At 39.2% G+C, this 24,540-nt stretch overlaps 1 protein-coding gene across 10 annotated transcripts in view; it reads left to right on the top strand.

Moving 5' to 3' along the window:
• LOC121313368 (triple functional domain protein) overlaps window positions 1-24,540 on the top strand; it is a 194,089-nt gene that overhangs the window by 139,307 nt on the left and 30,242 nt on the right. For all 10 annotated transcript variants that reach the window (XR_005949979.1, XM_041245804.1, XM_041245802.1 and 7 more), the window contains 5 exons: window positions 6-145; window positions 446-545; window positions 9,793-10,036; window positions 22,492-22,781; window positions 23,255-23,425. Coding sequence is in view for 9 of the 10 variants with exons in the window: in XM_041245804.1 (XP_041101738.1) it covers window positions 6-145; window positions 446-545; window positions 9,793-10,036; window positions 22,492-22,781; window positions 23,255-23,425 (945 nt within the window). In the remaining variant the exon portion in view is untranslated. The remainder of the gene's footprint in view (window positions 1-5; window positions 146-445; window positions 546-9,792; window positions 10,037-22,491; window positions 22,782-23,254; window positions 23,426-24,540) is intronic.

Below are 24,540 nucleotides of genomic sequence, written 5' to 3'. Positions count from 1 at the left end.
CTCAGGGGTCCAGCATCGAAAACAAACAAGACTGGATCAAACACATCAGAGAGGTCATCCAAGAGAGGACCATTCACCTGAAAGGTGCTCTGAAGGAGCCCATTCACATTCCCAAACCAACTGCCACCAAGCAGAAAGGAAGACGGTAAAGACCATGCCCTGAATAGTTGTTATTGTGGTCGTGAACGACACTGCCTTTTCTTTTAACAGCTTTATTTTTGGATTTGCAAATAAACATTTTTTTACAGAATGCTTTTAAACTCCTGTAAACATTTATATTTCAGTAATAATCCTTGCAATTCAGTTTCTTGTAAACAACCAATGGATAGTTAATATATTCCCCGAGGGTAGAATATTTTAGCCTCCTCTGTACAAGTTGGTTACAGTGTGAATTTGAAGTGCTTAAACATTGGGAGTATAACAGATTTTTGTTTCCGATTTTCAGGGATGGAGAAGACCTGGACAGTCAGGGTGATGGTAGCAGCCAACCAGATACAATCTCCATTGCCTCACGAACCTCCCAAAACACCCTCGATAGTGACAAGGTAGTTGCCTAAAGAACCCACTGTCTGAGCAGCACCCTTCCCTTTTAGAATCTAACAGTGATTTAGGGTGTTTTGGCCGGTTGCTCTTCAGGTTTACAGCAGTACAAGAAAGCCGGAACGGCATTGCCTTAAAGAAAAAAAACATGTTTAGAGCCACCTGCTTATTCATAGTAAAAATGGTTGAATATCTCATATTTGTTGTGTAGTGTAGCGCTTGTAAGAGTTTGGGTTCATATATATTTACCACTATATCATCATATCCGCATCTTGACAGTCTTGGATAAGGTAATGAAAAATAGATTTTAACATAAATAATTAATTGATTGCTCTATGCAGCTATTTTGTAATAAAAACCAGATAGACTTTTAAACAAGGTTGCACCTAGCGGAAATTAAGAACAAAAAGTTCCCGTCCACTGGTGTGCAATTCAGATGTGTAGGGACAGGGTTTTATCTCAATTGTGAAATCTCTTTCAGCAGCAAAGCTATAAAATAATAAAATGTATTGTATCTCCTGGTGCCTAAGGAATGCATTTTGTAGTGTACAGGGGGGTGAGAATATCTTAAGAAAAAGTATACCTAAATGAGTATTACAGAATGATTATGGTTTGTGGGTGAAGAAAGTTAAAGGGTTTTTAAAATCTTTATAACCGGGTACACTGCACCTTTAAATCATTCCGTCATCACCGCCCCTCCTCTCATTAACCTGTTGTCGGCAGTGATACTCTGCAACAGTCAGGACTGGCATGTTTGTTCTGCAGCAGTTGAGAGCTGCATGTCTGTAAATAGATATGCTCAATGACCGTGTTATGTGACTGTATCGTATTCAAGAGGAATTGGAAGGAGTTTCCTTTGTGTCTGCTGGATTCTGAGCACTTAGGCTGTGCGTCATTCTTAAAGAATTACACAATTTATGTGTAACCTGAACTAGTTCGTCTGGCACAAAGTTCCCTGTTTTTCCTTTATCTTGTTGTAAAGAGTGGGGGAAGCGAGTTGCCATTACAGTTGCTACTGTAGTTGTCTAGAGAAAGGATGAAGGACTCCAGTGCAATGAGTGGAATAGGAAGTAAAAGCCTTGGATCTGTGGCTCAGCTGCTGAGCTCTCTAGCAGTGCCTCGTTGTAAGTGGGTATGTGAGCTTTTTTACTCAATTCTTTCACGTGGTTTGTACAGTGTCTTATGAAAATGCTTGACTTTAAACTTTAGATCTCAAATTGTGTTATATTAGATAGTATCTTTTTTTGTGTATATATGACTGATGTGTGTTGTAGGATTGTGTATAGGGTAGCACTGAATGTAAACTCAGTCAGAATCCAAAATAAGAAATCTCTGGCATAAAGCAGGCATTTTTGTTAAAGCTCTGTTTGCAAAAGATTTTTAGTACAGCAGGAAAACATCTGTAAGCAGTGCACTAAAACATTAGATTCCTCACCTATGAACTAGTAACTTGAGGTTAGAGGTTCAGGTTCTTTCAGCAATAACACAATCTGTGCATGTCGGCTCTGTCACCAGGGACCACTGTCTGGCCACATTTCTTTCAGCTTGGTCCAAATAATGTCCTGCTTTTTGAAAAGTTCTATTATAGTCTGATGCATCTATATGAAGTTGCAGACTTACATGCACTGGGAAACCAGTTCTGATTTCAAATACTGTAATAGGCTCAGACCCTTTTGATAAAAAAAAAAATATTTTGCAAGGTAGAATACACAGCTGGAGGCTGAATGAATTAATATTTTTCATATGCCCATGTAGAGGCTGGGTTTTGCTGGGGCAAAAATGGGTTAATAGCCATGCTTTCACAGTAACAAAACCCTGATCCATTTAATATGATGGACAGCACAGGAACCACGTGAACCGTGATATGAGATGTTGGTAGATTATTTTATTCTTGCATAAACATTGTAGGATTTAAAACTGACCTTGCTGCCACACATACCGTAAAGATGAATCAGACTGAAATGGTTTTTATTAACATCTGGTATGCTATAAGCCTATTAGTAGACCTTCTAGACTTGTTTTATTTTTGTAAGTTCACGCTTTTGACCCTAATTGAGGTTTGAACCCTGGTTGCTGGATTCCATTCTGGATCAGGTTAGCTGCTTTCCCCTGTGACTGTCTCTTAGTCTTAACAGTTCTACTGCTGTGTCTCCTCAGAACCCATGACCTGGATTAATCTGTCTTTGCTGTCTGACAGAATAAAATAAATGGTTATTTGAACACTGCACATTGGGGAGCAGAGTTCAGGCAAATGGGCTTTCTTTGTAGATTAAACAATGCTATTTATAAAATGAAAACAAAACATAACCACGATATCAGCCTGAATATGCAACAAACCATTAATTCAAAGCCATGTCTGCTATATCACAAAGTCTGGTGTCTCTTATAAATGATACAAATACTGGGCAGTGGCAGTACTGTAAAGTTCTTGCTCATCTCAAGCTGTCAGGAGCCTTTCTTGAGTTAAAGGTCATCTACTGTATGTGTTTATATGTGATATTGCTGACTTGAATGAGAACCTGCCTGCAGGTGAATATGATGGCAGGGGTGGCTCATTATTGCAGAGTGTAATCTCTTCTTTTGTCACAGGTGTCAGATTAGAATAATAAAAAAAAAACCAAATAAATTGGCTAGACTCATGGACTGCAACAAAGGGGGAGGGTGCTTGATGCGTTTTGAGGGAAATGTGTTCCATGAATAAGATAAAAAGGCTTTTGGTTCTGATGTTGAAAGAGATAGACAAGCAAATACACCTTGTTGTTGTTCAAAGGCTGTCCCTTCCTTCCTTCCTCCCTTCCCCTATCTGACAAGCGATTTTAATGAGCAGTACTGAGTGCGCATGGGAAACAAGTCCTCCTCTAAACTAGTGACATGGATCAAACGCCAGGATTTATTATTTATGTTTTATGTTTACATTTCTTTTTTGTTTCGTTTTCACAATTGTTCCTCAGGAAGTTGATAATTTGATAAGGAATCTGTGATAGAAATCAGTTAGTGCAATGCTGTTCTAATAAACTTTAAATTTCAAAATGCAAAACACTTAACTTCACAAATGTTAACCTATAGGTGGGGTTCAAGGGGCGGAGCTATCATCTCCTGTCATCAATTAAATCTACCTTATTTAAACATTAGTCACCTCTACCTAGCTGTCTTGTGTTTTTTCGTTTGGCATAAACCTAAGCAATTTCAAGACCCATCAACTTTCGTATACCTCAAATGGAGTACTTACAGCAGCTGTCATCGGATTCAGAGGCTTCCCAGGATTTTCCGCCATTACCAGATCATTCTCCTCCAGCTTCAATCCAGGGTCCATCCAGTCTCCGTTCTTTCTCCCCTTCTGGTATTTCAGTTACATCTGATCAGGTTCCCGATCAGGCTCTCGTCCAGGTTCCAGTTCAAATGTTGCCCACCGTTCCTGCCACTCAAACATCGAATCTGTGCCGATCCAAGCGACTTCGGCCTCAGGACGCCCCTCCGGATCGATTGTTTTGGAAGGACTGGCCCATGAATAAATTGATAAAAACCCTCCTTAAAAATGGTAATGCGATTCCAGCAGGGAGTGATAGAGAGTCTCTTTTTATTCTCTATTGCAATTTAGTCTCAGCAGAACCAGTCTTTCCTCCGAAAAAACATAATCAGCAGCGCCCAGCCATTCAGCGTCCTAAAACAGACAGCAGGCTGTCTATTCCGGATCAAATCACCCTACAACTAGCACCGCTAACCAGCAGCCAGCCATTGAAATCCAACATTCGCAAATATTTAACAAGATAAAATCATTTATGCAGCCTTTTGCCGATACTCTATCTTCGGTCAGTTCTCAACTGTTGGATCTAGATAAAAAGGTATCTAATATGCAACAGGGAAAACAATCTACAGCGCTGTCATTAATTCCAGCATCAAATACTGCAGCGCCACCTACAGCTTCTTCCGGTCCAGCCCTAATTTCAGCCAGCGAAGCAGATCCTCCAATATACAACCTCGCTACTGCCTGTACATACGGATCCTCCTCTCCAACTATTGTTAGACGTCACACTATATCTCCATAAATCAGACGCAACATTCTCGAAGGTAAGGACATTAATCTTGTTTCACTATTAATGACGACTTCGGAATTCTTGGACCATAGAGTAGAGGATTACGGAGATTTGGCAGTAACTCTACAATCCAGAGATCCCAGACTGTTTAAAAATCTTACATTAGGGAAATTTGTCCTTGCGTTCTCCATATTCAGAGATGTGTTATGCTCGGTATATCCTAACCGCAGAGCTGAATTGGACTTATATGAATACTACATCATGGAGCTGTCTGTCAGATATGGAGGGACTATGTTTTTTGAGTATCATAAAGCCAGATCTGACCCAGATCTATTTAACGGAATTTTGGTGGTTTAAGAGCTAACGCATGTGGGGTCTGCGCTTCAACAGCTCACTCAACATCCCTCTACCCTAAAGCTGCAATTGCATCAACTTCTAAAGCACCCGGTTTCGCCGCTAATTCATATAGATCTTCAGTACCTAATCCTATACAATCTTCAGCTCCCCTCGATCAATCCACAAGGAAAGACAAATACGGGCGCAGTATTACATTTTCAGGAGGAAGTCAAATCTGCAATAATTTCAATACTGGCTTCTGTTCGAATAGGCAATGCAATTTTATCCACATGTGCAGCAATTGCGGAGACGCTCACGCTGATACAATCTGCCCTTTAAAACGCAAGTGACTTTCCCCGATGCTCACAGTCTTTACTCCTATAAACATCCCTTCATTATCAAGTAAATTACGGTAATTACATCCCGACAGTAATTTAATTAATTACCTGGTCGATGGATTTAAAAAAAAAAAAAAAAAGTGTTTCAGCCGGTCTGACTCAAATTCCTTCTTCCTCGTTCAAAAGCAAAAATCTTTATTCAGCGACTCAAGAACCACAATTAGTGCAATCTCTCATCAAAAAAGAAATTATAAAAGGATTGATAGTCGGTCCATTTTAGCTGCTCCTTTTCCAGTATATAGAATCAATCCTATCGCCATTGTCACGAGGAAAATGTCAGGAAAATAAATAAATAAATCGTCTCATTATTGATTTATCAGCATCACGGGGGTCAAGCACCAGCAGCATTAAATCATTAATTCCCCAAGATCAATTTTCCCTGCATTACATCACTATTGCAGACGCAATACATTCAATTAAATTAGCAAGTCGTGGTTCCTGGTTAGCAAAAGCAGATATGTTAGACGCATTTAAAGTAATGCCAATCCATCCGTCTCTCAGTCACCTGTTTGCTTAAAAGCTTATTTTCTGAAGTTGGCGTTCCGCTTTCAGAAGAGAAATCTATCAACCCCCTTCATTGTTTGGAATTCCTTGGAATCATTCTAGATACAGAGAAGTTTGAAGCTAGCCTGCCTGAGTCTAAATTTAACCATATTCGTTTGCTCAGTGAGGATTTTCAGATCAGTAAAACAATTAAAAAAACGGGCACTGCTTTCATTGCTGGGTTATTTTAACTTTGCAATACGTATCATTCCACAGGGGAGGACGTTTATATCTCGACTGCTAGCGCTGGCATCAACAGCAAAAAAAAAAATCTGGACTCCTATATAAATATCTCCTCAGAAGCTAGGAAAGACATTAAAATGTGGTTTGCGCTTATTCAGCACTGGAACGGTCTCTATGTTTTATGATGATTTCATTTCAGCTCCACACGATATGGCTTTATTTACTGATGCCTTATCTCTGGGATTCGGAGGTCTATTTAACAGTCAGTGGTTTTGCAGTACATGGCCTGAGGAAATCGAAAACATATCTCCTCATCTAAAACCCACAGCTCTGCTAGAGATATACCCAATAGTAGCAGCTACCCATCTATGGGGTCATCTCTGGTCTAAGAAATCAGTACTATTTTACTGTGATAATTCAACTACAGTGCATATTATAAATAAAGGACGTTTCTCTTCCCCTCTTATCATGCAATTGCTGCGGTGGCTAGTATGGATTTCAGTCTCTAATTTCCTAATACAAGCTTGCCACCTACCGGGCATTTTTAATAATGCAACTGATGACAGCTTTGCAATATCCAGCAGCAACACCACAGTTTCAACTAAATCCAACTATTAATAAACTTCTTAATTCAGCTCAAGATTACATGGCATCAGCACTTGCCCCATCTACCAGATCCTCGTACTCTGCAGGTTGGGCATGTTATGTAACTTTGTTTACAAAGCATGATTAATCCTACTCCATTCAACCAGGACTGGATTATGGCGTTCATAGTGCATGCAAAGGACTCTCTACATCTGGCACCAGCTACAATCAGACTGTATTTGTCAGAAATTCAGCATCAATTTCGGTTGATGTCCATCAATTCTCCAACTCTATGATCAATTCCAGCGGTTCGTCTCCTTTTACGAGGAATTTCCAAGTGCTCTCCGGCTCCTTGTTCTGCTCACCTGCCTATTTTTATAGACTATCTCAGTAACTTGTATTTAATTCTGCGCCATGGCTGTTTTTCTCCATTTGATTTAACTATGGAAGTCGCATGTCTGTCTGCTTTTTTCGGGTTTTCGAGATGTTCTGAATATACAGTACCTTCTATTGCTAGCTTTCCTACCCTCTGTATCTGCTGCAGTGACCTCAAGCTCATCCCAGATTCTCATTTCATGCATTTCAAAAACAGATCATCTGCGGCAAGGACAATGTATTCAGCTTTCTAAGATCAACTCTCCTCTGTGTGCCTTCACTTCCATGTTGAAGTCCATTGCAGAACGCAAGGCCATTTCATCCTCCGACCCTTTGTGTATCAATTCAAGCCGGTCCATTGTATCAAGGCATTGGTTTTCAACACACCTTTCCACCGTGGTGTCCAGAGCAGGTCTTCCTTCGCAGCTCTACACTCCTCATTCATTTAGAATAGGGGCAGCTACTTCAGCTGCAAAAGCCAACATTAACCAGCATTTAATTAAAAATATGGGGCTCTGAACTTCATCCGTAGTTGAAACTTATATTCGTTCTTCATCATCTGAAATATCCTCTACACATCAGTCTATTGCTAGTATGTCCGGAGTGGGGACGACCGTTCTGCCTGAGCCACCAAAGATTTCCCCCTAAGAAATAAAATTAAAAGAAAGGGTTTTTTTTTCTTTCCACTGTGCAGAGGGTCTTCACATAGTCATTAGGGTACAGTATACTAACCCCTTTGTCACGTTAAGTGTTTGTGTTCTTTCGTCTCTTTTCTTCTGTCTTATGCATTGGCTGTTCTCTCTTTTCTCTTCTTCACGTTGCATCTGCGGGGAGCCGGGGGTCCATCTTTTGAGTGTTAGTGACTCCACTTTCTCCAACCCTTTGTTAAGCTCCGCTTCATTTACCTCATAGCGGAGGGTTCTTCATGAGTCAGAGGGGACCCCCGGCCAAACCCTTCCATCTGCATGTATGTTTCTTTTGGAATTCTTCTTTCAGGTCTGATGCCTCTATGTGAGGGTCCCCATGCGGTGGCATCCCTCTTGTTTGTAGGGTCTCCTCAAAGACGGTGGCCCCTCTCCTGTTTGTCGGGTCTCCTCAGTGACGGAACCCCCCTTCTATTATGTTGGGCTTTGAAGAGGCGGAACACCACGCATTATATGTTTTAACAAATACTAACTTTATGTTTTCTTTCTTGTTCGCGAGCCTCTTCGTATGTCGGGTCACCTCAAAGACTGTGGCTCCCCTCCTGTTTGTCGGGTCTCCTCAGCGACGGAACCCCCCTACTGTATATGTTGGGTCGGGAAGAGCCGGAACCTCTTTTGTATTAACAACACCAACTCATGTTTTCCTTTCCGGTTCGCGAGCCTCTTCGTATGTCGGGTAACCTCGGAGACGGTGCCCCTCTCGTATGTCGGGTCACCTCAAAGACGCTGGCCCCCCTCCTGTTTATCGTGTCTATCAATCAAGTAAATGTTGGGTCTTGAAGAGGCGGAACCCCTCTCTCCATGTGTATATGTTTACTAACTCTGTCAATAAACACTATCAGGGGTCATAGCTCCGCCCCGTGAACCCAACTACACAACAGGAGATTTCCCCTTTAAGAAGTATCGTTCACCACAATAACCCTCTGAACCACAATAACCTTCACAATGATCTTGGGTTATTGGTCACGCATCAACTGGCCATACAACATAACTTAACACTATTTGCATTGTTTTACACTTTCTAAAACATGTATAAACCCTAAAAAATAGGATACCGTGTTTGTTGTGTACTGTATGTTCTTAATGTACCTGTTTAAGAGTTTTATGGGAGGAGAGTCATACATAAATCTTCAGTGGAATATGATGTGGTAGGCAATAGACAGTTGAGGCGGGAATGTATGAACTGATTGAAGTTAGTAACAAATAGGCTCTAAAAAAGCACAAAGTACTTCAGGCTCTTTTGAGAATACTTCAATGAATGTTCAGATTATAGCTTGACATTTATCTGTTCCTGTGGCAGGATGGGTTGCTATAGGAACACTGTCTGTGCTCTTGATGAGGGCAGTGTGTAGGCTAGGTGATACATGCTCTTGGATATGGATTTATGGCAAGATAAGTAATCTTAAACAAGTGGGAAAGGGCCATTATTACACTGCAGACAGTCACAAATGTATTGTTAATTGCTCTGTTGAAACACAAAAAAGTTGTCCTCAAATTTGAGTAGGGGTTATAGTTTCTTATTTCCTCAGAGGGCTTTGTTTTCTCCTTGGCAGTTTGGTAAAAATGTGCTTTTCATTTAGCCGCATATGGAGTGTTCTAAAGCTGTCATGGCTCACACACATGTTTCGGCAGTGACACACACACAATGTTCTGTACATATTGAGTAATATATTTCAAGTTCACAGAAAAAAAAATGGTTTGGGGTTTGGTTACCTATTCAAAAAACAAAACAAAAAAATAAACACTTTTTCCACCGAGCCTAGTTTATTTTTGCCTCCTCACCCTAATTTGACCTGCTTTGTCAGCATTACAGATGCAGTCCATGTTTGTAGTGGCAGTAATTAAAGGTCATTCGTATTAGATTACTTGAATTATTGTCTGTGCATTCATGACATCGGTATTTGGCACATACTGTACACTAACAACTAACATATTTCTCATAGTTAGGTCCATTGTGCTCTTCAAAGAAACCGTTTGAACAAAACTGTATCTGTGGCTGATAACGACTAACTGTTAAAGTGATGATAAAGATACAAGTCAGGTTTGTGAGTGACAACAAAAAGTTGCCTGACATTTTCTCTCCATTTCCTGCAGCTGTCTGGAGGTTGTGAGTTGACGGTGGTGATCCATGATTTTGTGGCCAGTTTCAGCAATGAGATAACAGTACGCCGTGGCCAGACAGTGGAGATCCTGGAACGGCCACACGACAAGCCGGACTGGTGCCTGGTGCGGACCACTGACCGCTCTCCCGCAGCTGAAGGCCTGGTACCCTGCAGCACTCTCTGCATCGCCCACTCTCGCAGCAGCATGGAGATGGAAGGCATATTTAACCACAAAGGTAGGACCGCGGCGGTGAATCATCTCTGTTCAACAATGCTAGATTTTAATATGAGTTAGAGAGGTTTTCTGGTGTTGAAAATCACTTTGAAAGCTTACTAATGAGTTGCCAAGTGTGGCTCAGTTCAATTTTAGCTGGCCTGCAATTCTCTTTGGAGTGAGCAGTAACTCTGTATATGGGCAAGGAAGTGCAGGCCTCGATGTTTCCTTTTTAACTGAATGCATGACAGAGACGTGGGCATCCAGATGGATGAAATGACTGTTTAAAACTTTGGTGCAGGACCTGTTAGGTCTATTTATGTGCCGTTGATTTATTTCACTGCCATAGCCCTTCAGTTAAGAGACGATAGCGTGGCGCTGCTTTATAATTCTGCGGTGATCTAGGGGGGTCAATGCAATGATCTCCAAACATGTACTTACCCTGTTGCTCCGTGGCATTCAGCAGTGATATTTATAATCGTACACTCATGCCAAGCTTTCTCCTCACAACCAGAAAAGCCTTGAGAGGAAGGAACTTGTTTTTGTTTCCTTGACTACAAGAAAACAGATAGCTCTTTCCTTACTGTGAATATATATATATATTTGGTTTTAGCTGGAAGGGAAATGTTCACACACCTGCCACTTGACTTGAGTCTTTGTTCCTTAGACACTGCATTTACTTTTATTGGATTTGTAATTAATTTAAATAAAAGTACAACACTCCTGGGCATGTTTCATGTGGATTTTTAAAACTGCTTCCTAAGCATAAAACCGTCTAATTTTCTCATCAAAGGACTGTGTCTGAAGCTGCTTAGTGTGTTTAGGTGCACAGTAGGCAATCCATTGTGTTGAAGTAGTGTTTGATTGCTTTGCATCTGTGTTCCGTCTCCATGACCCGGCACAGTTGTAAAACAAAATGAACATTCAAGCACTTTTAAGGTCAGAAACGATGATATGTGTATTATACAAGGTGAAAATCTCCATCACTTTGTGTTGCTTTGCTGCCCTCACCCTGTTCTCTGCTCTCCCTGTTTCTTTCTTACTATGTTGAATCCATCTACCCTGCTGGTATTTCTCAGAATCCCTAGGTTAACATGCAGCTTCCGTCTGGTAGTAAAACCTTGTCCTTTCAGTCAGAAAGCACCTATTTTAACTACTGTTTGGTATCTGGTTTGTTTTAAATTTGGTATAATAACCAATTTCTGAAACAAGTAAACTATACGAGTATGGATGATATAAAGTCTTCTTTGCATGAACCTGGTAATAAAATTAGAAGGAAAAAAAAATGTGTGTGTGTGTATATATATATATATATATATATATATATATATATAAAAAAGAGGTCAACAGTGCTGTCAGTCTGCATTCCTATTAAATCCATAACAATTCAGTGTAGTAGCTTTGCACTGTAGAATGGTCTATTATTAAGAATCAAAGCACAGAAATATGCTTAGACTTGTAAATTATATGTAAATAAAATAATCAGTGGAATTATCTCTGAATATCCATTCCTGCGGTTGTTACTTAGGCCAGGTTGGCGCACTCATATAAAATATATCCTACAATAGAGTGAATATTATAGGTTCAACAGCATTTTAACATGTGTCCCACAAGATAAAAATCATCCTCTTTTTTTTTTTTTGCACATTGCTGGTCTAGAGAAATGTAAGTCTAGCAAAAATCAGCTGACAGCTGAGCTCCTGAATAAAGGCCCCCTTGTCAGGGAGAGGCACAACTGAAAGTTTATAAGAAGTAATGTGGTGAATGAGAAGCCATGTTTCTCTCATTCCCTCCCTGCTGCCGCAGCCAAACCAACTGGTGGAAAGAAAAATACGTTGCAAAACAGGGGCTGCTTTGTGTGGAGATTATTGGTACACCAAACTGGATCTCTCTGGGATACAGCTGTGCTGGGATTGGTACCACTGTAGACATCAGCCAAGTGTTCTAAATTTTGTCGTAAGGGTGTTCAGTCTGGTAGGACTTTGTTTAGTCAGCCTGGTGCTGAACTGAGGCTATATGATGACATATGTATCAATTTAATGTAGCATATTGCGTATTAAAATAATAGCACAGAAGAAATCTCGTTATAATGTTAGTTACAAGCTTGACTTTTTATTTAAGAACTTAGTGACTGTTTAAAAGTATGGATAAACTATTACAGTGCTACCCCTTATAACGCTGTAGTCGGGAGCCATAGTTAAGAGATTGTGTTAATTGTGTTCCGTCTTATAACGAGGGTACTAGTGTGAGTGTATGTCAATATGGAGCAAATGGTAGCCATGACCGTACCGACTTATAACCTGTTCTGCAGTATAAAGGGTTACCTTATACAAGGGGGGCACTGTATCTGTGCCCACCATTGTTGAAAGATCTTTGCATTAATGTGCAGTGCTGCTTTAAATCTTCACTACTATAGATTATAGTGATTTTAAAAGCAATCTGTACATGCTTTATTTCATAAAGCTGGTCCCTGTTCCCAGTGGCTCTTTTGATGATTTTTAATATTCAAATCCGTGAACAAAGTGCAGTACAATATTCAACATAATTCATGGATTTATAAAGTAAGATGCTTTTTATATTTGATTATGCCCAATGGAAACTTTTTTTTTTTTAAATAGGTAAATCTTTCTAATTTAAGGGAACTTTTTGTAGTTAAGTAAAATGCATTTTAAATGAAATTGACTAGTTTTATTTGATACACAAACTTAAGAACATATACTTAAAGTTCTGTAGCAGATTGCTTTAAAGTAGTATTTGCTTAAGACTGTAATCCTTAAACCAGTAAATTGAGTGGTGCTTCAGCTACAGTTATTATGGTAGTGTGTGATTTCTGTTTCCAAATATTCCCTGATAGGAGGCTGATCCTTAGAGCAGTTAGATGAGCATCCCTGGGAGAGGGGAGAGCAAGTTTAGTTTTGGTGAGAACAGGATAATTACCCTCAAGAACAAGACAGCTTTTGTAAGATCTTTTAATACAGTGCTGTATAGCCAACACACACACTGGCTCAAATTGTTTGATATGATACTTCTTTTCTGCAAGTGACTTTTTACCAGTTTGGAATTTTTTTAAATTTATTTTTAACCTACACGGACTATGGCTAATGAAATCCACCATTCTCTGGACTCTGTTTACTGTGTGAACCCAGCATCAGGACAGACCATCAATTGCAAGTTTTGGATTCTTGATCTAGGTATGGGTTCGACAAAGCAGTGTGATACCGTGCAATTGACTAAATTTAAGTAATGCTGTTTTTTGAGAAGTGATTGATATTACAACATTTATAAGAAAAAAAGTTTAGGTGAATACATTTTTATATAAATCAGTTTGTCCATGTTGATGCCTGTGGCAGTTATTTATTTTTCCTACAAATTAGACATTTTTGGTTGTTAGATTGTATAGAGTAGTATATCGGGATTGTGACCTTTTCTGCTTGAGGATTTTAGGTTCATTCATTTCACATATTGCTTAGGCATATGCAGAGTGGTTAATGTACTAATTATATTCCTTTTGTGATAGAAACATACAATGTGTGAGACCATTAGATAGTCACCTTTTTAATTTTGTAGATTTGTAAAGTAGGTAAAATGAAAATACAAGAGGCTGCTTTATAAACTTCTGACTAAAAACAAAAAAAGGAAAAAAGTTTCTGTTTAGATTAACCCTTTTATAAATCCACTAGGTTATGTGTGTTGTTGTGTAATATGTGTTATGCATATGATCAAGCAGCTTCAACTGCTCAACAGTGCTTTGCAATTATCTCGCCAACAACCTATTAAGTATTTTCATAGCAGTAAAGTATGTGCATAAAATGCATTATAATCTTTTTAAAAATATTATGAATTGTTATATTAATAATAATCTTTGTTTTTATATACTGCCTTTCATAGTGTACCATCATCACAAAGCGCTTTACAAGACACGAGACTAGGGTGTGCGAACTATGCATCAGCTGCTGAGTCACTTACAACAACGTCTCACCCAAAAGACTGGGCACAAGAAGGTTACGTGACTTGCTCAGGGTCACACAATGAGTCAGTAGCTGAGCTGGTATTTAAACCGGGTACCTGCTGGTTAGAAGCCTGTTTCTTTAACCACTGGACCACACAGCCTCCATATATAAATGATTTTATATTACTTAGTAGAAGTCAGAACCCAAAGCAATTATGAATTCTTTGTGCTGGAAAAACAAACCGTGAACCTTGACCCCACCATGGAACAAGGAGAGAATCTTTTAAGTCCTGCATTTATGAAACTCCTCTTTCCCGCCTGCCTGGCAGCTTTATCGGAGGATGTTGTTGTTTCACCTATTCTTGTTTAACAGGTACACCAAGAGAGCAGACCTCGTAAGAGCAAATCTTTTTAAAGTCTTTCGACCTGGACAGCAGAATCCCATTTCGAAATATTTTTACATCCGGAGTTGACTGATCACACAAAGAAATTTAACACATTTTATATTTCTAGCCACTTTCAGACACTCTGATTTTGTGACTGAATCCCCTGCTCTGAGCAAATCTTTAAGAAAAGAAAAAAGAAAAAAATTTATTAAATTCCATTTTATTAAAATTGCTAAACCACACTTGAGCTGTCAATGAGTTTTCAGGTAGCTTAATTAGTACCGCTACATTTAAATTATATTATTAATGTCTAGATTGTTGCTATTGTCTGCATGGCCATGTCAAAATGTATTGCTTAGTGGTTAATTGTAAACCAGATGCACTCCATTAACTTCCTACACTTACTAAAAATGTGTTTGATAGACAAACATTTCAGCTGTACATTGTTGTTGTTCTTTGATTTTGATCTTTACATTTTGTAGATGACTCCCCTAAATTAAACTGAAAGTAGACAAACGTCCGGAGGAGGCATTATAAAGTACACCTTGCTTCGTATAAGTTTTAATATTTGATACAATACAAGTTTGTTTTCAAAAATGTAATATGCACAATTACTGGATCTTCTGGGAGTCTGTTGGGGAGATTAAACAGATAGATTCAAGAACACCTTTACTTTTAATTTATTTTAACCTCTTACGCCCCTTGTGCCTGCGGGCGGGACATGGAAGTGCAATTACACATTATATTTCAAAAATCATCTGTAATATTATTACAAAAACAAAACGGCAAAAAAAAAAAAAAGACTCAATATCAAAATCGTTGTTTTCCTACCGTCAAACAGCGAAGGAATTTTTCGAATTCGCCATTTCACTGCTGAGATATTCCCTTCGCAATGTGTCTAATACCTCACGGTTCCAAAACAACTCTGATCGACTAGCTGTGCGTTTTGCTGCTCTTGTCTTACACGTATCTGTTGATGGTGAAATCTTGGTGATCACGTTGTAGGGGAGGTCACAAGCTTTCCATTCATACCTTTACTTTGTTTGTAGCCTAATCCATTGAAGAGTAATCGATGTGCGTACATAAACAAGACACATACAAAATTTATAAAATCGAACGAAATGGCGAGCAGTGTTCCAAAGCATCCCAAAAGAAGTCGATTCAGTCTTTTTGAAGTTTTGGAGGAGATGGATAATAGTGAAAGTGACAGCGAAAATGACTTTCTGGGTTGGAGAGAGCTGATTCAGCGCATTTGAAGATGGATTGGAGCTTCTTCAGGATTTGTAAGTATAATGGATCCACACTACTACTACTACTGTTATTATTATTATTATTATTATTATTAGTAGTAGTAGTAGTAGTAGTAGTAATTTTCAATATGCATTTTTACTGTAAATGGTATTAGAAAATGCAACCATTTGACTCTCAAGGGGCACATAAAAATAGCATTTTTTAAAATAATTTTTATTGCATAGTAAAGAGCAACACCATGTCTCATGTGTGCTGTGCTGCTGTATAGGGTCCCTGATCTTTACGATGCAATACAAGTTGCAAGAAGTAATTGTTGTTCATTGATTTAGATTATTGCATGGGAGTGTTTAGCAAACTTTTTTATATTTCACCTAGAGACTGTAGGTTTCTTAGCCTTTCAAGATAAGCTGTTTGCCTGCTCCAACAATCACTCACTCAGTTCCTTTGTTTGCCACATGTCAATCAAAGTAAAAATGAGAGGAACTGAGGTATTTTCAGTCTGGCAGCCTGATTTAGAGTAGCAAAGATGTCTGCAATGTTATTATTATTATTATTGTAGACATTTAGCAGATGCCTTTATCCAATAATCAACATATGTTCACGTGTCAGCAGTGCTTGAATGAGTGTAACCATTTTATTTTGAAAAAAAAAAAACTCTATTTTGCTTCTTCACATTTACATACTTTCAAGCAAGTGAGTAACAAAAATAGTCAGGTACTGAAAATTCAGAGCTACAAAAAAATCTCAGTAGCAACATTCTCCTGCACAAACACACAGTTATGTGAGAGCAATGTGCCTGGCAGTTGTGGCATATGAACTGAGAGTATTTGTCATGCATACTCATCATGGATACATTTTGGGCACCCCAAAGCTGTCCAAAAAGGCCACCTTTTGAATGAAATATTGGACAAATAAGTAAAGAGGATTACAAAATCTAATTCATGTGGCAATGCATAACATGTGAGGTGCCAGAAGGTAACCTCCCTTTTAGATCTTGCTTAAGAAACTAGTGTATGACTGGCCATAAAGATTTTTACACAATATTCATTTTTGGAGAGGTTTGGGGACCCTTGGGCCTAGCTGTGTAAAAACTCATGTAGAATTTGATCCCTTTATTCAATCAGTTTATCCAGTGTAGTAGACATGCTGGGGAAGCTCTGGAAAAAAATCTGGCTCTTTTCATATGTTACAGGGTGAAAAAATGACTAGAATATAAACAAATGAAAAGTGTTTCTTTTTTTAAAAAAAAAAAAAAATTTCTGGTTATCTCCTTCCAGTGTGGTACTGAGTAAGACTTATATCAAATCTGATATGGCCAGGGGGTTACCTTGAATTCGAGCCCTGAACCATGCCTGTGCTGTCTATACTTTGGAAGATAATGTGATTTATTTAAGGTCATAGCCCTCCAGGTGGAAATTGCCTGTGGGAGGCTGGGGGTTTAACAGGTTAATTAAACGTTTGTGCTAATATGATTGCAGATACCAATAATTGCCATAAATAGACACCTCGTCGTCTTAATTATGACAACTCTCTGCAAAAATTTTATTTTTCAAGTCGCAAGGTGGTTTGAAAAAAGAAAAAAAAAACTGCTTGAGTTGTGATGAATTTTATGCAGAAAGGCATTCTTTTAAAGCCGGTGCATTTCTTGACTTGTGAAGTTCTCAACCATGGTTGGCTTAAGAATAAAAGGTAGTGCTGCCTGGACACAAACTATTGAACACAGTTTCTCATTGAAACTGTTGGAGGAAGATTTGGATCTGTAGTAGATTTCAGGGTGACTAGAGCTTCTTAACAGTTTAAAGATAGAAGATAGGTAACTGGAGATCAGGATAACTAGTCACATTCATATGTGGTGCTGAAATGCTCATTTGTCACTTGCTGTGCAATGAAGATAAACCAAAATACTCACAGGTCAGGAAGACATGCATCACTACAGTTAACATTTTTTGTTTGCTTAAGCATGAATTGCTTGTAAACACCTCTTTTTTGTAATGTATTGGTCTGACACTGGGAACCTCTTTGCGGGGTTCTTTTGTAGAACGATCAAAGCTACAAGTGATTTTATAGGTTGAAAAGGCATTATTAAAGATGGTGTGTTCAATACTATAATAAAGGTATACATCGTTGGAAGTGTTTGCAAGCACAGACATTTCAAGTTGCTTTCACCACTGCACTGTGAGGCTTGAAAGAGAAAAGTGGATTTCACTAAGGTACCAAGCCACCAAAGCAACCTTCTGCTGCTCAGCTAAAAGAGCAGCTCCACTGACTCAGGTCAGCAGAGGGCTTGTTGACCCAGCACAGGCTCTTACTGGCTGGTCAATAGTGTCAAGAATACTTCAGAAGAAAAGATAGAAAACATTCTAATGCATGTCCAATTAAGCAAAGATCTCCAGATGTTTCTGAGGAATCATAGAGGGATAGTGCTGGTCCCTCCTGTACTTAATCATTACATAGATAATGTTTTTGCAGCAGTGCAGCCATACTTAGGATTTGTCCACCATCCCATAACCTGCTTCCTTTTCCCATGGTTATAGATGGATCCCAGCCAACGGCAGCACTTCAACAGCGAGCGATATCTCATGGCACACAAAATGACCCCCTGTTCTGACCTCCTCACTTGGCTATACTTTTTATCTTGTTTCTTAAGAAAGCAACAGCATTCTCCTGCTGTCTAAACATGTTACCACTTTCAGTTATAACAGAAAAGTAATTATAATAATTCACTGTAAATGTGTTCTAAACCACTCAGATTTACTTAAGCATAAAACAAACACGGAATACAAAGGACTGAGATGGTAGAACCCTTTATTCCTTATTGACAAAATGACTTTTAAAACAAGGAAAAGGTTAATCAGAAAAGGTGTTCATAATGATATTTTATTAGATTTCTGTATTCAAAGTCAGTACCATAACGAGGCTGTAGCATGCTTTGAGGCAGCCCTGAAATCCAAATACAGTAGTTGCTGTTGAAATGTGTTTTAACATTTACAAAACAGGCAAGGAGACTTGTAAGTCCATTTGTCCTTCACTCAGCAAAGTTTTTTGTAAGCACCTGTATTGTTAGTGTAAAGTGGGTGATAGAAATCAGTCTCCTGCTGAATCTGTTCTGTATGGCGGCTTTATTAGCCAGTGATTACTCACCTGAGACGAGTGACTGGTTTCACAGACCCTGATTAGCACTTATCCTGAGGTCAGATTAGATTAGCACTAACCAGGTTCTGTGAAACCAGCCTTTGGTCTGGCATTGAGTACTTGCTGGAAGGTATCTAGGGAAGAACCTCAGTGTTGTGGAATACTGTATTTGATGACCTCTGTTCTGTTTGTTACTGCTGATGATGAAGATATTTTAACTGCATTTTTGCATTTGAACTTTGATGTTCATTGTTAAAATAAAATATCGATGTAATAAAACTTATTTTTAAACAAGGACCACAATGTGGGTTTTATTTTTTTTTTTTAACAAAGCAGTACTTAATGGTGCAAACTGTCATCAGTCTGTAACAAATGCATGTGAAATACCATTGAAGAGAAACAGAGCGGCCTCTGTTCAGTACAGTCTCTCCAGGTACACAGGAACAGAAATGTTCCAGCACCTCCCAAACACAGCATGTTCTGTAAGGGTAGACAAAGCATTGGAGAGGTATGAGAGTGCAAGAAGGAAGTTAACCTGTTACCCTCAATTTTATGTTTCTTGGTATCGACACCTAGTCATTTTGGTTGATTCACAATTTCAACTGAACATCTTCTCTGAAGACTGCCTGGTACACTGTGCATGAGGTCTAAGCAGTACACACTACTTATCCATTAAAATAGGGCAAGGCAGTAGTCCACCAAGGGGTACCTATTTGGGCAGAAGAGGGGGGAGGCAAATATAGTTACTTGCTGCTTTATGTTTCTAATGGGTTAAATGTTGTGTGTAAGGGACAAAGGTAGAACTGGCATACTTTGGGACTTTTTACATTTTCTGTCTGTGGTCAGAAGAATTTGATTTGTTATAAAAACTGTCAACTTATCAATTGCAGATGTCTGGGGTTATCAACTTTGTTAGCTGAGACTGCTGTTGCTTTCCCACATCTTGACCCCAAATGTGTTTTCTCTGTGGGGTAGGGTCTGCTGCAGACTGTGCAGAGTGATAGCCTCATGTTTTTCATAGACACTCTGAACTGTGACTTCATCAAGGGAACAGCTCACTGGGGACGAGCGGCTTACCTGGTCTCCTAACTTGTCACTGTTTTAGGTCATGGAAGAATGGTCGGAATGGCGTATGGTTTATATTGGGTCTGGGGAACCAGCTGTAAGAAGTAGCTTTAACAGAAAATTGTATCTATATGTGAAACAGAGTTCAAGGTTTATAAAATGAATACATCAATTTATCAATGCTGGTCTGAAAGGAATCTATACAGTGTTGCATAATTACAGCTAGTCAACCACTTGGTGTTTTGTATGCTTTAAAGTGTTGTCATCATAGCAAAGACATGTAATTAATCCATAACTAGGTACAGTATATTTAAGTATGTCCCATGGGATAAGGAGCTATTTACACCTGTGGTGCTTCATGGTAGCAAGGATTTTTTTTATCAGCTGTTTGGTACAGTCGGCGGCACTTTATCGAGACTCCTTTGGAGATGTAAAAATATCCTGAATAAGCGTTTGTCCCCAATTAAACAAGAGACATTTAAGAGCACCTTAGTCCCATATTCATAATTTACAACAGTTACAAGAGGGAGATATTTTTTTACAACCTTCTCGTCCTTGCTTGCTCTTTGTCGTTTTTGGTTCGGATTGCTGTTGTTTTCAAACTGCTGCAGGATTTCACCTTTACCTTTCACAAGGCGAGACACCAGTGATGTCGACATGAAAACTTGCCACAGCAGCCTAAGAAACTACAGGAGACTCCAACTCCTTCAAGAGTTCAACCTTCTGAGCCAGAAGCAAATCGACTAGATTTCGCGACTCATCCATGATGACAGCTCGCAAATGACAGATAAGGCTAAAAACCACTAGTTTACGCAATTTTACACAAGTCACTTAATCACTGCAGTGTGCTACGTGAACCTGTTTGGCTCTGAAAAGCGATCACCGTTCATCGTTTGAAAATACTGTATCCCTATTAAAGGAATCCTGATTATCAGTGTCTCGATTTAAGTGGCCTGTCTATCAGTATGTACCCTTCTGAATACTACTTCTAAATGTTTATATACATGAATTATAGTAATACCAATTAATAGAAAATAAAATAAATTTAGATGCTGAAGTTATTGACTGATAGAAGAGGGACATAAATAAATTCCCTTGGAGGAGAAATTAAATACAATTTGTAAGACAGTGGCAAACTCTTAAAACCGCAGACAATTATCTCAGATGATATACAAAATGTGGAGCCGTTAGTCTGTGCATCCAAACATTGCCCATTGTTACATAGCTCCTTCTTTTTTCTTTGCTGGAGACCATGGTTAAGCAGGTGTGTGTATTACTGGAGGTTGCCATTTCGGTGATGTCTGTTTCCCAGGCCCACTGTTGCGGTGGTCAGAAATAGATGCATATTTGAACAGTCCATGAAAGCACCATGACATTTTACTGTCTGTAGTGGGCTATATGGCACACATGCAGACATCAAATACAGGAACAATGCAGTTATGTTGGATCTCTTTTTAAGATCAAAACAGAAAGGGTCTTTGTAGCTATTGTTGCATGCAGACATTGTTGCATGGGATGTTTTATTATGGCCATACATAATTTATCAACATTTGTTTGTCTTATTATTATTTGTTTATTTAGCAGACGCCTTTGTCCAAGGCGACTTAGAGACTAGGGTGTATGAAGTATGCATCAGCTGCAGAATCACTTACAACAACGTCTCACCCGAAAGACAGAGCACAAGGAGGTTAAGTGACTTGCTCAGGGTCACGCAGCAAGGCAGTGAGTGAGATGGCATTTGAACCTGGGACCTCCTGGTTACAAGCCCATTTCTTTATCCACTGGATCACACGGCATCCATTTTGTCTAGTAATTCTGACCTCAGTTTGTTTGGTATAAGGTATTTGTGCATGGATATTTAGTCTTTTCCATTCTGACTGTCTACAATACTGTGGGTCATGAACAGGTACATTTTACAAGACAACGTTCTTCATAAAGAACCTCCTTAGAAAATGTTAGCTGTCTGTTTATTAAGTATGATATTATGTTCATTCTTTTAAAAGTTGGCATGTGCACAAGCTGTGAGCTAATTACCAGTGATGGGAGGCTAGTAAGTGGAAAGTGGACACTTTGTGAATTAGGCTTTCAACCAGTCCCATCCGAATAAAGGATTGCTTTCTTCTGCTTATGTAGTTGAATTGACAAGGAGTTCTGAAGGCTGTATCCAGATCATGTGAGGGTTTAGTAAGTGCAGTTTGAAGTGAACTATTTTATCATGTACTTACATGTATGATCTCTTGTTGGATTTGTTCACTGTTTGGGAGAGTTGGTTTGTTGCATGTTTCTGAAGTTTTTTCTTTGACTTTGAAATAATGTATAAAAAAAAATAGTAGTGATGTTTGAAAGATACAGCAGTAACCTGTGTCAGTCACATTTGGGAATTTCGGTCAAACTCCTTAAAAGGGCCAGTTGCACAACAATTGTTGCTTTCTTGAATTATACTGTTCCTGTTAGTCATGCATATACACAATGACACTCCAGTTTTAGTTTTGGGTGAACGACCTGCATTTTTCAACAGCAGGTAATAAAGTGCACAATAACACAGATCATTGAGCACTGCACTGTTTTGACCTCTCCAGTCATATACAGTATAGAGAGTATCCAGTGTGTTCTGTTTTGTTCTTTTTAGATGAAGATATTCTAAACTTCTAAAACAAGATGTTTATTATCATGATTTTTTTTTCACTGTTACAGACTCTCTGTCAGTGTCCAGCAACGACGCCAGCCCCCCTGCCTCTGTCACCTTGCAACCCCATGGGATTGGCTCCCAGAGCTCCCCTGGCCCCAAGCGCCCTGGCAACACTCTTCGCAAATGGCTCACCAGCCCAGTGCGACGCCTCAGCAGTGGCAAAGCCGATGGCCACGTCAAGAAACTGGCTAACAAGCACAAGAAGAGCAGGGACGTACGCAAGAATGCCGACACAGGCTCCCAGAAGGACTCAGACGACAGCGCTGCAACTCCACAGGATGAGACTGTCGAAGAGGTCAGTGCTGTATGACCTCTTTCCTTAGGGCAGCACTTTTAAGAATTGTATTGGCTCCTGTTCTTCTATACTATGCTGGGTCAGGCAAAGGGATTAGTAAAATTATATTTCTGATATGATTGGCAGTAATAATATAAAAGCTTAAATGTGTGAGCCCCACCCTTTGATCAGTCTAAATTGTCCTCTTAAACGTCACTGTGAATATGTTTGATTAAAGACTTATAAGGTAGGATTAGGTTCTGTGACATTATTGAGACAAACCAGATGTGAATATATTTAGTGAGCTTTTGAATGTCTGTTTTGCTGCTTGTATTGAATACTCAAGTAAAGTCTGAATGTTCTTCTCATTACGGATTTTACATGGTCTGTTCATAACCTTTGTCCTACTGTCAGTTTCTCTGTTGGTTAGTTTGTCCAGGATCTGGATACTTTTGAAAATTGAACTGCCAGTAACTGGTCTCTTTCTCTTCCAGAGGGTGAGGAACGAAGGACTCAGCAGCGGAACACTGTCCAAGTCCTCCTCTTCAGGAATGCAGAGCTGTGGAGAGGAGGAGGGTGAAGAGGGAGCAGATTCAGTTCCACTCCCTCCCCCTATGGCCATCCAGCAGCACAGCCTCCTGCAGCCAGACTCACAGGATGACAAGGTAACACCAACAAAATCCCAGCCCCATGTTAATGGAATGCTGTGAACATATTTTGTAGAGGGGGGGTGGGGGGGCTAATTGTAGATGGTTTCAAAATGTTTGGCTTTGTTGTTGTTTATCATAAATAAAATGTAAAAAGCAATGCGAATTCAGGCTTTCGTCTTGTGTGCCAAAGCAAGATGTGTGTGCTTTACCTATATGAAAGAAAATCGGCGCAATGCTAGCGATTTCCTTGTTGGTTTCTTCTCTACACTCAACTCCTGGCTACCTGATGACACACTTCCTTTGATGCCACTTTGGCTACAAGTATGAGATACAAAACCTGACCAGGCAGCTGCGCTCAGCCGCTCGGGCGAGCAGTGGAGGTGCCAGGCAGTGGAAACGGGGCATTGTAGAACAGCAAGGGAACGAACACTGACCAAACCAGCATTAGAATGGAACTGTGTGTATATAATAGACAAGTTACTGATAATATAAGTTGGTTTACATTATCAGCATGAAATAAACTTTTTTATTTTAAATCCCTTTTCAGACCAGTATTTTTTATAAAATAAAACCATTAAAAACAAGCAAACTAAAACAAATGTTAGATTAGATTATAAACCAGCAAATAAATAACATTATTCTTCCCCCAAGACCATTTCATACAGCAACATATTTATTTTTACACTGGTTTGCATGCCACCAAAATAAGTTAATCGACTTATGTTCTTTTTAACCCTGAGATAGAACTGAGACTGGAATTTCAATGGGCAGTTTGACATTCTCTCTTCCTCTTTGTTAAATTAAATTGTCATAGAAGTAGTATTCATCAACAGCAAGTTCTCTATGTTTTCAAATGTCGTAGTGGGATTTGTAGAAAACCTTGTCATTTTACTTTCTGGCCAGCCCTCATCATTGCTTTGCTTTTTTCTGTAATGTAATGGAATCTTACTCTGAAACTAATTGCTTTGTTTTCTCTTTTTTGTTACTGTATTGTTTATCATAGCATTATGTTGATTTATGTTCTGTCTCTGTTTTATCTCAGTTCCCCTATCTTTCCATTTAAGTCACACTCCTTTCCAATGTTGCTCCTCATCCTCAGTAAATAAAAAAACAAAAACTTCCCACCCCAA

Source organism: Polyodon spathula, chromosome 3, assembly GCF_017654505.1.
Source record: "Polyodon spathula isolate WHYD16114869_AA chromosome 3, ASM1765450v1, whole genome shotgun sequence".
Taxonomy (NCBI): domain Eukaryota; kingdom Metazoa; phylum Chordata; class Actinopteri; order Acipenseriformes; family Polyodontidae; genus Polyodon; species Polyodon spathula.
The sequence above is the reverse complement of the archived record's forward strand: the minus strand, read 5'-3'. Positions and strand labels throughout refer to the sequence as shown.